This window comes from Tenrec ecaudatus, chromosome 10 (assembly GCF_050624435.1).
Source record: "Tenrec ecaudatus isolate mTenEca1 chromosome 10, mTenEca1.hap1, whole genome shotgun sequence".
Lineage (NCBI taxonomy): Eukaryota > Metazoa > Chordata > Mammalia > Afrosoricida > Tenrecidae > Tenrec > Tenrec ecaudatus.
In genome coordinates this window covers 114212525-114225002 of record NC_134539.1, presented here as the reverse complement: position 1 = coordinate 114225002, position 12478 = coordinate 114212525, and the positions used below count along the sequence as shown (strand labels likewise).

The 12478-nt window shown below is 53.8% G+C and overlaps 1 protein-coding gene across 1 annotated transcript in view; it reads left to right on the top strand.

The window, feature by feature from the left end:
- Positions 1-12478, top strand: part of KSR1 (kinase suppressor of ras 1) — a 167157-nt gene that overhangs the window by 84401 nt on the left and 70278 nt on the right. The window contains exon 2 of the mRNA XM_075559618.1: positions 6873-7013. Coding sequence (XP_075415733.1) covers positions 6873-7013 — 141 coding nt within the window. The remainder of the gene's footprint in view (positions 1-6872; positions 7014-12478) is intronic.

Genomic DNA, 12478 nt, shown 5'->3' with positions numbered 1-12478 from the left:
TGGGTGATTTCATAAATTAAAATGACTCCACCTCTCTTCTCCCCTCTGCCCAGTGGGTGTGCTGTGAAGTGTCCCTAAGGGCAAGAAGGCTGTCAGTGCCTCTTGGGGAGAATGTTTCATTCAGGCAAGCGTTAGAGAACTGGTGGTTAATATGTATCAATACATATGCAACAAGGCGTCTTTAAACAGAAACACACGGAAAGCAAAACTGTGTGTATTGAGTGGTTGACAAGAAGGCTGTGACCAGAAGCTCCCAGGAACCTAGCCTACAGAGCACTGAGTTCTCCCCATGGAGCACGGAGTACTTAGGTATCTCCAGTGGCTTACACACGGATGCCTACCACTCCACGGCCACTGTATACATTGTAACTACTGCGGATAGCAAGAGTGCCTGCACCTGACTTGGGAGTCCTGCCCCTGCTCTTGGGTCTCCTTGATCCCTGAGGACGCCTGCATCCTCCCTTCTGCACAGGAGGTAGGTAGAGTGAACCTAAGGCCTTAGCCTGGCGAGGATACCACCCCACTGCTACCAGTGAGCCAGTGTTTTCTTTGTGTCCGACACTTTGAGTGTATTATGCTTGCATGTTCTCATGTAATGTTCACATCCTTCTGAGACCTTTCACCCGTCATTTCTGGGGGAGGGGGAAAACGAGGCTGGCAGTTTCAGTCCCTTGGGCGGGACCACCCGCGAGGGTGTAAGGTGTGCGGGCTCTTCTCTGCAGTTAGCTGCTTGGCTGGAGCGATCTGGAGGAAAGGAGTAGGGACCACATTGCTCTTCCTCTTTCCAAGCTCCTGCAGATTTAGCAACTTCCTTGGCCTCAGCCTCGATGAAGGGGACCCCATTTTATAGGGGGGTGAGTCTGAAAGTGAGGTGAGAGAGAGACATGGCTCCCAAATCTGTTAGGTAGCAAGACATGGGTTGTTCCTCTCCATGCCTAGGGGCCCCCTACAGGAGGTTGGACGCCAATGCAGGCTAAAGGGCATGCCAATTCAGGCCTCTGAGCCAGTACACCTGGGTGGGCTCCAAACTAGGCCAGGTGGGCTTAATTCAGCCAATGGGGGTCAACCAGCACTGTCAACCATGCCTCCCAGGGGAAGGCCCTAAAAAACCGGAACCTGGGGACCACCGCCCTCATTTACTCTCTGCTCCTCTGCCTTCTGCGCGGCTGTGCTGCTGTTGGATTGGGGAAGGGAACGCGAGCTCACCTTGGGCGCACGGAAGAATTACGACCAGTTGAGATGCAAAAGCGGCAAAAGGAGTTTATTCGCTAGCTCGAGCTAGGGCTTCCCTCCCTCCATTGCCCAGCGCAGCGGGGACCCAGCGTCCAAAAGGGAATCAGCCCTGAGTTCTTTGTTCCCTGGACTTTTATGGGGCCAGGGATGGGGACAGTCCAGTGTTGCTGTTCTTTAAACTTATTGGAGGGAACTTCTGGCGTCAGCGTTGTCCAGTGGTGATTGGCGAGTAGTTCCACGCGTATTCTCTTGACTGGTCAATTGGGGGTGGTGGTCGCTGCTCCCTACTGGTCAGTCTGGGACAGGTGATGCCTTCTCTGACAGAATTACCTCAGTGTCCAGGAATCTGAAATTAGAGCTTAAGCCTGCCCCAGGCTTTGGTTGTATACAGCCTGTCATGGTGCCGGTGCCGGCAGTTGTAAACCAGGACCCCACACTTAACCCCCACCCTACTCCATCCAAATTCTTCCCTTTCCCTCCCTCTTCAGGTCAACACTCATGTGGGGGTGCAGTCCATGTTCAGTGACTGTAAAACCTGAAACTTCTATCCTTTATAAAAACCCACTTGGATCACAAACCAGGCTTCTGCGTGAATTTCTTTCTCGTGCGAAGCCAAGCATCGAGGTATCTCCCATTCGAGGAATCTAGCAAATCCTCCGACATCCTTCAGTGTCGGAGCTGGGGGTGCGGAAGCTAGTTCCTTTAGCCCAGGGCACCTAGTGCGCGCCCACCACACAGTCCTGGGAAGATGGGTGAAACCTGGGAGACGGCGGAGACCAGGCTCAGCATGGTGTCGTGGTGATGATGTGTTGGGCCGCTAACCACAAGGTCAGCAGTTTGAAGCTCCGCTGGAGAACAATGGGATTTTTCTACTCCCTCAAAGTTATGGTATTGGAAGCTCACAGGGGTTGCTCTGCCCTGTTCTGTAATGACTCGGTGGCAGTGAGTTTAGTTCTGGAGGCTCGGTGTCAGGCAGGAGTGGGCCACACGCTCACAGAAGGGGGCAAGGACTGCTGAGGGTGGGCTTCTTTTCCAGCCTCAGGTCCTCCCTGTGGTCAGGGTCTTGGTGCCCCTGCTGCTGGGAGTCCCACCACGAAAACCCTAGAGCCTTTCTGCTCCAGAAAATGCATGCTGTCGTGTTGTGGTTCAGTGAAAGGCCCCTGACGCCCCCCCGAGTCCAGGCTGACCGGCTCTACTGTCGCTCTCTAGCAAAGCAGCCCCTGGGTGCTTCCACGCCTGCTCCCAGCTTTCTAAAGAGATTTTCCAATCGGGAAGCTGCTTCGGACAGCTCCAGGAGAATGGCTTGTCCAGTGGCAGCGCTCAGTCTTTCTCTCCCTGGGAGCCTGGTGAGCTCCAGGAGGTATCAGACACCCAGATCTGGGAGCCACTGGCTCCTGCTGGCCGGGTGGCCAGGCTAAGAGGGTGAAGCCAGAGATCCCTTCTTGTACTGCACGGTCCTAGCTTCGGGCCTGCTTTGGGCATTCTGTGGGAACCTCTAGGCCCTTTAAAAAGAAAAGCAATGCACTCCTCACCTGGGGATCTTGACGCGGTTTTTGAGATTCTCTGATATTTTCATCACTTGTCCCCTACCCAGTCAACGTAGGGCTCAAATCCACACCAGATACCATACTGGCTCCAAGCCTCAGGAACCAGTCCCCCCCCCCATGGGGAGTGAACCAGGAGCTGTGACCTAAGGTGTGTGTGGGGGTATGGGCAGGGTGCCCTGGGGGACAGGGCTGGAGGGCTGAGGGCAACTTCTTGGAGGAAAGATTATCTAAGCTGAGCCCTGGGGCCCAAGGGCCTCTGCGATGAGCCTTCCTGGCAGTGAGAGCTGCCTGAAGGAATGAAAGCCTGGGCCCTGGAAAGGGCTGGACCCTTTGGCTTGTTGGGGGCTGCTCTGCCAAAGTACAGCCTGAGGCTGGCGGGCTCAACGTGCTTGGGTGCAGACTTGATCTGCTCTCCTGCTTACCCCTGCCTTTGCTCGCTGTGGGAAGCTGTGTTGTGAGAGCCCTTTGGAGTAAAGGAAGGCTGTTTCCCAGTAAACAGCTTACCGTGTGAGTCAGCCCCCCATATTCTCTGCCCTCTCCCACATGCTAAGCACACATTATGTGCCGGGTGCAGTATCAGACGTGAAGGGCAGTCAGGAGTGAGGTGGGCGTGGTCCCTGCTCTGGAGGATGATGCAATCTTCTTTGGGGGTTTTCGGTTGTGGGGTTCAATCTGCCCTGCAGGCCCGTGCACCCTATTCTAGTTTGACAGCTGAGCGGATTGGAACTCAGAAAAAGGCATTTTCTCAAGGTCATATGCAAGGAGAAGCCTGCCCCTGACACATCTTCAAGGTCCGGTCCGGTAGGCGCAATTGTACAGCGATAAGTAAAGATCATAGTAAAGTCATAAAGAGCAACAGAGCTAGAGAGAAATAATGGACTCTGGCACATTCCATGGTAGCAATGCTCACCTCAGCCTCACTTGGTGGTCCACGTGGAGAGAGAGTAATTTAATGCTAACCAAGGTTTTTATCTTCTCTGGGGACATGCAAGCCCCCTAATTACAGGTGAGGACATACGTCACAGGAAAGGGTTGTGATATAGATAATACAGTAATGCGAGGGGGTGGTCTAGGGACATACACGCATCAGGAAGAGAAGTGATTGGGGGTATACATGTGGCAAGACAGGCGGATCCTAGATTCAGGATGGCAGCCTAACTTTGCATGTCACTGAGCCGGTTGGACCTGTTCCTGGCACCATTATCAGTAGGGTGTGAACTCCACCTACAGGAACCAAATCGATGACTGCAAGCCTTTAGGGAGGAGTCTATTGTCCTTAGCAGCAGGGAGCAGGCCTACTGTAGTCTGCTGACTGATTGCCTCTAGGGAGTATGTCCCTAAGCTTCTGACCTCCCCCCTCTCCCCCCTGTGCTAGCAAAAAGCCCCTAATGTTTGGCATGTCTTTGGGGGAGAGAAAGTTGGGGAAAAGTCTCTTTATAATCCCACAGTCTATACAATCAGCAAGGGGTAGAATCTAGATTCAGACTCAGATCTGCCCCCACTTCAAAGCCCACTTCAGTCTGGTGGTCCATCCATCTGCTGGGGAGAGCTGTGCACAAAGCTGTTACCAGGGACCAGGGCTGTGATGGAGGCACTCACTGGACACCGGGAATAGGAAGGAGAGGGGTATTTGGACTCATCTATGATCTTGAAAGGACTGTGGACTACCAAAAAAATTCCAACAGATCTGTCTTGGAAGAAGTACAGCCAGAATGTTCCTTAGAGGCAAGGGTGAGGAGACTTCTTCTCATGGACTTTGGCCATGTTGTCAGGAGAGACCAGTCCCTGGAGAAGGACATCCTGTTTGGTGAAGTGGAAGGGCAGCGAAAATGAAGGCCAAGATGGATGGACACGGTGGCTGCAGCAATGGGCTCAGACACAGGAACGATTGTGAGGATGGCACAGTGCCAGGCCGTGTTCCTTCTGTGCAGAGTCGATACGGCTGACCCAACGCATGGCACCCAGTAACTCCTAGGAAGCCACCTAGTCTTGCTCAGATCACGGGCCCTGTGGAAGGAGGCCACCTTGTGAGAGCAAACAGCTTGATCCAAGGCCCAGGGCTAGAGAAGTACAGGAAGGACTTGAGGAATTTGTAGGTGCTTGTATGCCTGGAAGGGAGGGTGGATGGGGATGGAGTGGAATGCAAATGAGCCTGGAAAGGGAGATTAAAACCATAAAAACCCCAAATTCACTGTTACAAGTTGATTCTGACTCATAGTGACCCTATAGGACATGGTAGAGCATATGGGTTTCTGATACTGTAACTCCGTACTGGAATAGAAAGCCTCATCTTTCTCCCATGGGCTGTCTGGTGGTTTTGAACTGCTGACCTCGAGCTTAACAATGTGTAACCCACTAGGCCACCAGGGTTCCGGCAAAGGAAATCAGGATCCAGATTTTGAAATTTGCCTCTGGTCATGCCTGCAAGGATGGATTAGAGTGGGTAAGCCTGAATGAGAGACGTGGGGCTGCTCTTAGGCTTGTGTCACATCAAGTTGTGAGCTTGCTTGCAGGGACCGAGGCTCCAGAACAGGACAGCAAAGCCACTCGTGTGGCAGCGCCAAGTTGCCAACCTCGACAGAGAGTGCTCCACTAGCAATGGCTGCTTGAAATTGTGAGCGTCGGCAGAGAGCGTGCCATTAGCTACGTTGCCTCTGGGTACCTGTCAGGTAGAAAATACCACAGGTTGGCCTCCCTGCCAGTGCTTCCATCAACCAACCCAAACTGCACATTCGGTGAATTGTTTTCGTTCGGACTCAGTGCCCCCTTTCTAGCAGTTGTCCCTGCTCGAGTCCCAGCACCCTGATGATCGTAGAACTCACCGAGCGCAGAACCAGTGCCCTTGAGAAGGCTGACTCCGGGCCTGACATTGTTGGTGGGTCTGACACTGTGGGCAGTGTCAGAGGGAAAGTTCAGAAAGGCTGTTATGGAAGCCATGCTTTTGTTGGCGTCTTAAGTCTTATGTCTGTCTTTGCACCGGTCCGGCCACAAGGGTTCTCTTACCTGGGACTCACAGATACAGTGCAGGCGTTGGGTGGTAGGAGTGGTGGTGGGGGATCACATCTTTGTTTTCTTTAGCCGAAGCTGGCATGTAGCCTTTGGTTCAAGTTTGAAAGGAGACCTTGTAGCACAGTGGGTGAAGCAAGGCCCGCCACTCAAGCAGACCGGCTCTTTGGTGGGAGCAAGTTGAGACTGTTTGCTCCTGTAAAGATTCACTGTCCAAAAATAAAATGAAATAAAAGAATAGATTCACTGTCCAAAAATAAAATGAAATAAAAGAATAGATTCACTGTCCAAAAATAAAATGAAATAAAATAATAGATTCACTGTCTTGGAAGCCCTGTGGAGCTGCTCAACTCTGTCTGCTAAGAGTTGCTGTGAATTGGGATGGATTTGATGGCAGTGGGCTTATGGCCAGTTTTGAATGTAAGCAATGAGGCATGGTCATCTTAGCAAATGACTTGTTCACCAGGAGGACTCACAGCCATCCTATGAGGTCTGTGGACATCAGGACAAATAGTCTACAGCTGTCATGACTTTGAAGTCATCAGTGTCATCTGACCCAGTGCTAGATTTGACTACAATAACCACCTTTGTATTGCTCTACCACAATTTAAAATAATATTTTGAAAAACACATTTAAAGGTAACGAATCCAAGGTCACAGAGCCCCTGGCCCCCAGCCGGATGGTCTGTGCCTCAGTGGGCCCCATCCTACCAAACCCCCAGGCCTTCGAGGTTGGACAGGCCTTGCACCCCCTCAAAGCTGGAAGCCCTTCTGCAGTTAACCTGGTGTCTGCTGCGAGGAGCCGTCTTGCCTGATTATTCTCTGCTGGTCTTGGTTGTGAGGGAGGTCAGTGTCAGCCAACCTTGGCATGGGAAGGGGTCCTGGGTGAGTTGATGTCAACTCACAGTGACCCTATAGGCTTTCTCTAGACCAATCCCTGACCCACGGCTTTCCCGGATCCTGCTTCACACTGAATGGCAGGTCCTGCCTCCTCTGTCATTGAACTTGGCTCTGGCAGCTGGCTGCGGCTCAGGGCTGCCAAGCGTTCGGGCCTTGACTGAACCTTCATTATTGTCCTCCCTGCAGGCGAAGCTGGTCCGCTACATCTGCAAGCAGCGGCAGTGCAAGCTGAGCGTGCCCCCTGGCAAGAGGAGCCCAGAGCTCAACAGCTACCCCCGCTTCTGCGACTGGCTGTACATCTTCAATGTGAGCCCGCAGGTGGTGCAGGTAAGGAGACCGGGGCTCAGGCTAGGGTGTGGGGCAGGATGGCTCAGTGAATGGAAGCCAAGGGCCACACCAGAATCCCAGCACTAACTTCCGTGTGGCCAAGATGGAGGGCCCCCAAATACTCCCCACCCCCATGAATGCTAGCTCCGGAAGACCTACCTGGACTGCTTGGTTTGCCACAACGTCCCTGCTGAGCATTGGGCGTGCCTGGCAGGGCGGCTGTGTCATTGAGAGAGGTAGGTAGGCAACCTACAGACACAAACACATACGGACACCCACCCCCTGAACCCCTTGCTGTGGAGTTGATTCCAATTCAGTGACCCTACAGGACAGAGCAGAACTAGCGTACCCTGGAGCACCACGCTCCAAGTCCTGGCAGGGGTCGGGCGGGGGGGACTTGGGGAGGGGGCGAGGGGACCTGTACTATTCTATTTCTTTACTCAGACAAGACAATTGGTCAGACGCTGACCTGAAACCTCCCTCCACCCCCTCCCCCTCGGCCCTGACGGTTTCACCTGGATTATTTCTAGGAGGCTCCGTCCATCAGAGATAGGCACAAATTCCAGAACAGCCTGAAGTCTCAAACAGCATACAAACACTTGCCTGGTCAACGTCGATCTCCAGCATCCGATTCAGAATAGCCTCTAAACCCTTCTCGAGACGTCATTAGATTCTGGAACCGCTTTAGCGGGGACAGAGCAGGTGCAGAGTCGGAAGTCCAGAGAGTTCCCCGGACACCTTCCACCCAGGGCCCCCATGTCATAGCAACTTACAGTGTGACAGGCGTTTGTCCAAAGACATCGGCATGGGCACTTGACCTTCCACTAAGCTCCAGACTCGATTTGGCCCCTACTGGTTTTCTCTTTGTCCTTGCCGCCCTCCTCCTGCTCAAGGGTCCCGCCCAGGTACCCCAGTGAGTTCTCACATCAGCTCTCCCCGTGCCCCTGCTCCTCCTGTCTGGGAGTGCCCCTGCTCCTCCTGTCTGGGACCGGCTCCTCGTCTTCCCGCTCCTTGGGAGAACGACGAGGCCGTCCGCCCCTGTCAAGGTGGACGGTCTCAGGAACCCTTGAGAGGCTCACGCTGAATCGGGAGTGACCGGATGGCAGTGGGTTGGGGTGGTTTATTGACGCCCTCCAGGTTAGGTGTCTGGTAGGACGTGGCCCGTTCGGGGTTTGTCTGCGGCACTAGCGAGTATTGTGTTTGCCAGAGCTGTCCTTGGTGAAGTTATAGCGGTTCCTTCTCCTGGCTGGAGTCTCTAGCAGCTGGTCACTCAGGCCGAGTCCACCTTTAGGGAAGAGGGGATGGGATTAAGCTCCGCTCCTGAGAGAGGGTTTGCACAGGTTACCTGGAAGTCTCTTGTAAGAGTTGTCGTTCCTCCCCTGTTTGGTGATCGGGCCATTTGTTGGTATCGGCAAGAACCATGCCTATTGGTCTCACCCTTTGGGTTATAATCACATTATTCATGTTGTTGGTCAGCTCATCCAGCTCTGGGCATTCGGGTTCTTTCGGATTGGGCCCCGGGGGCCTTGGCACGCACCACCCTTTTGGGGTATGCTGCTGGCTTTTGAGCATTTCCTTTCTTCCTGGCATGTCAGACGCTCCAGGCTCACTGCCTGGTTTCCATGCCCAGCCTGAGAGTCTGCTGTCTCTCCAAAGAGCCCTGTGAACAATAGCTATTTTTCTAGTTTTTGGTCTTTTAAAAAAAAATCATTTTATTGGGGGCTCATACAACTCTTATCACAATCCATACATCCATCCATTGTATGAAGCACATTTGTGCATTCGTTACCCTCATCATTTTCAAAACATTTGCTTTCCACATAAGCCCCTGGTATCAGCTCCTCATTTTCCTCCTCCCTCCCAACTCCTTCATGAACCCTGGATAATTTATAGATTATTATCTAGTTATATCTTACACTGTCCGACATCTCCCTTCACCCACTTTTCTGTTGCCTGTCCCCCAGGGAGTCGGTTATATGTAGATCCCTTTAATCCATTCCCCCTTTCTACCCCACCCTTCCTCCACCCTCCCTCCACCCTCCAGGTATCGCCACTCTCAACACTGGTCCTGTAGGGATCATCCGCCCTGTATTTCCTGTGTTTCCAGTTGCTACCTGTACCAGTGTACATTCTCTGGTCTGTCCAGATTTGTAAGGTGGAATTGGGATCATGATAGTGGGGCAGGGTGTGAAGGAGGGAGCTTTTCGAAAGCTATTTTTAAAAAGCAAGTTGTTTGTTTCTTTATTTTAGAAAGTATGTGTTCATTGTGAGACCCAAATACACACCAAACAAAAAGAGACCCCAAAGAAGATCAAGTAGCCTTACCCCCCCCCCCCGCATATCAAAAGGAGCTGTGTGCGTATCCTTCTGAACCTTACCTGGGCATTACACGATTCTGTCACCCCATTTGTATGCACAGACGTGGACTCGTCAGTCAGTCCAGTCTGCAACCTGCAGCTTCGGTCTTGATCACGACCACCTTTCCTTCCGTTTGAAACACTGCTGCCCAGCGCATCTGTGCGCTCTGTGGGAGAGACTCTCGCAAGTGAAATTGCTAGGCTGAGTTTTGCCCAATACTGCTAAATTGCCCTGAAAAATGCAGCGGGACAATCTGAGCGGGTTTTGCTCAGTGTCTAAAAGCAGCTGGAGCAGGAAGAGAGACTCATTCCAGGTGTTTCTTAGAGCAGAGGGTACCCGGCAGAGAGATCTTTTCTGAAGCAGGACTTGTAGTTGGTAGGTAAAATCTCCCCAAGGGCCATCCAGGGAGACACAGGAGGTGCCAAGGCCCCTGGTGGTGGTGAATTGTTGTTGTGGAGGGGGACCCTCAACACTCCTGTCCTCCACCCACCTCAGGAAGTCTCCCTGGGTTCCCAGGATTTACGGGGTAGCATGTCCTCCGCTGTGTCCCCACAGACAGGCCCAGCCCCCTGACTGGAAGCCAAGTACCCGTTTCCTCCTGACCGGCCGCCGCAGTACTCTGGCAACACCTGGCGCGTGGGAAGCAAGCCTGCCAAGGGCCAACAGGACAGCTTGGCTCCCACGGAGGGGAGAATGTCAAGGGCCTGCCAAGCCCCGCAAGGAACAGCTGGAACTTGAACCCACCGGGGTCTTAGGTCTTGAGGATCCTGCAGAGTCGCTGTTCTGGCTGGGGAGGATCCTTCCAGAGCTGGCCGGCTCTTCCTGCCCCGGATGTTTAGCCTGTGAGGGAGGGGGCTCAGACTCCGGCACTCAGCACCTGAAAAAGTCTCTCTCTCTCTCTCTCTCTCTCTCTGTGTGTGTGTACATTATGATTTGGGCCAAAAAGCACCATCATAATAGCTAGGGGTTCCTGGTAAGCCCTGTTGACTGCCCTTCTGTGTCCAGGCAAGAATTGCACATGCACGCTCCCCGGGCTGGGGGCTGGAGCACAGCCAATGTGGTGGGCACTGCACGTGTGCCACAGGCACCTGCTGCCTCTGAGCTGCTGCCCTCGGCTGACTGCTCAGCGTTCCATGACTGGGTCCCGACTGGTCCTGTGAGGGTGTGGTCATGTGGGTGTAAAATCCCCCTCCTCCTTCCCAATACTGCCTTCCTGGTGGGAGTCCCTGTAGGGGAATCGAAATATTATTTCAGCTCGTGTCTTCACATTGGGTGGTGTTTACGGTCAGAGAGTCTCAAGGACACAATGCCTTTCTGCCAGGTGAAGCCATATGTCCATTTACATTGAAGCACGAAAGGAAGTGTCCATTTCAGTTCCTGTCTCCCAGATCCCATGCGCTACAGAGTGGAGGTGTGCTCTGTAAAGCTTTCTCTGCTGATATCTCTACCGAAGGGCGTTGGGGGTGGCGTTTGGTTAATAGAGGGGGGGGGGTTGGTTGATAGGCTTGCATGTCCAGGTCTCGGGGGTCGGGGAGTGAGTGATTCTGCACCTGTTTTTTGCTGCCCCTGCCTGGCTCAGACCTTGTCCCTGAGCCTGCCACTCCTGACGTGTGACATCTGATGCCTCTGCTCTCACACGTGGGTGTTGGAGACAGACAACTTGGGCTGTGCCTTTATGGCACTGCCGGCCCCAGTGCTGTCCCACAGAACTTTCCTCAAGGACCTAATGGTCTGCATTGCTCTATTCAATATGGGGGTCCCCTAAGTGGTACAAAGGAGCCCTGGGGCTACTATGGATTAAGCATCGGGCTGCTAACCGCAAGGTTAGTGGTTCAAACCCACCAGCTGCTCTCTAAGAGAAACGATAAGGCTGCCTGCTGCCCTGAAGGCTCGCAGCCTCAGAAACCCCGTAAACGCCACCACCGATCCAATGCCAGTGGTTCTCGTTCCTGGGTGGCACAAGCGGTTTGCCAGTGGTGGCTACCTGAAGACCTGGTGGTCTGAGCCCCGCAGAGTGGCTCTGTGGGTGGGATGGCCGAGGGATCTGCCCCCCTCAGATGACAGCTAAGGAAACCTGATGGGCTGGTCTCCTCCGTCACACACGGGTCGTCACAAACCGGGGCACAGCTCAGCAGCAGCTACATCAGAAGTCACACGTGGCTACCGAGCACTTGAAATATCTCTGGCGAGCCGAGGAATCAACGCTTGCGTTTCATATGTCGCGTCAGCGTGAGACCGTGTCAGCCTGTATGTGGGGGCGTTCTCGGCAGGGCCCCGTGCTGTGAGCTGAGATGCCAACGACACAATGCCCAACCCCAGGATACAGAGTTGGGCACTTGGTTCCCCCGGTGGAAGCCCACTTAAGGTCTGCAGGGGCCGCAGGTGATCAATGGCACCTTGGGTGGCCAAGGCAGCACCCGTTCCAGGTAAAGCTTCCAGGGCTGAGTGTTCTCTCCGCAGGAAGGGGAGAGGCACACCGAGGGACGAGCTCATGCAAAGGCCCTGAGGTCCGAGGAAGCCAGCGATGCTCCCTCATCCCTCTGAGTGCCACTGAGTCCATGCCACTCACAGCGACCCCATGAGAGGGGGTAGAGCTGCCCCTGTGAGTTTCCAGACTGTAACTGCCAACGGGAGTAGCAGCGACGCCAGTCTTCCTCCCTGGAAGCGGCAGGTGCTTTCGAGCTGCAGACCCTGTGGATCGCAGTGCAGCTCGTCACCAGGAGGCCCCCGGGCCCCGGTAGCCTCACAGGACAGGGTTTGTTGTTGTTTAAAAGCCTGGGCTTTGTGGGGAGCGGGGAGAATGGTGTCAAAGCAAAGAACATTCGTGGGAACCTTCATGGATCCGTGTAAGCGTGGAGGTCTAATCTGGAGGACAATGTGTAGTTAACCCGTGTGTGCGTGTGCGTGTGCGTGTGTGTGTGTGGCTGTGAGCAAATTTGCTTTTAAGGAAGATAAAATGGTGGCCAGGGAGACATCTACCATCATCTGGGCTCAGGCTGAGACGGTGACCTTGGCCAGTGTGGGAACAAGGGTGCTGGAGCACAAGCAGTGTTAGGACCCCAGCATGGAGCGTGGGGCCCCACTTTACCCCCCAGCCCACCCCCCTG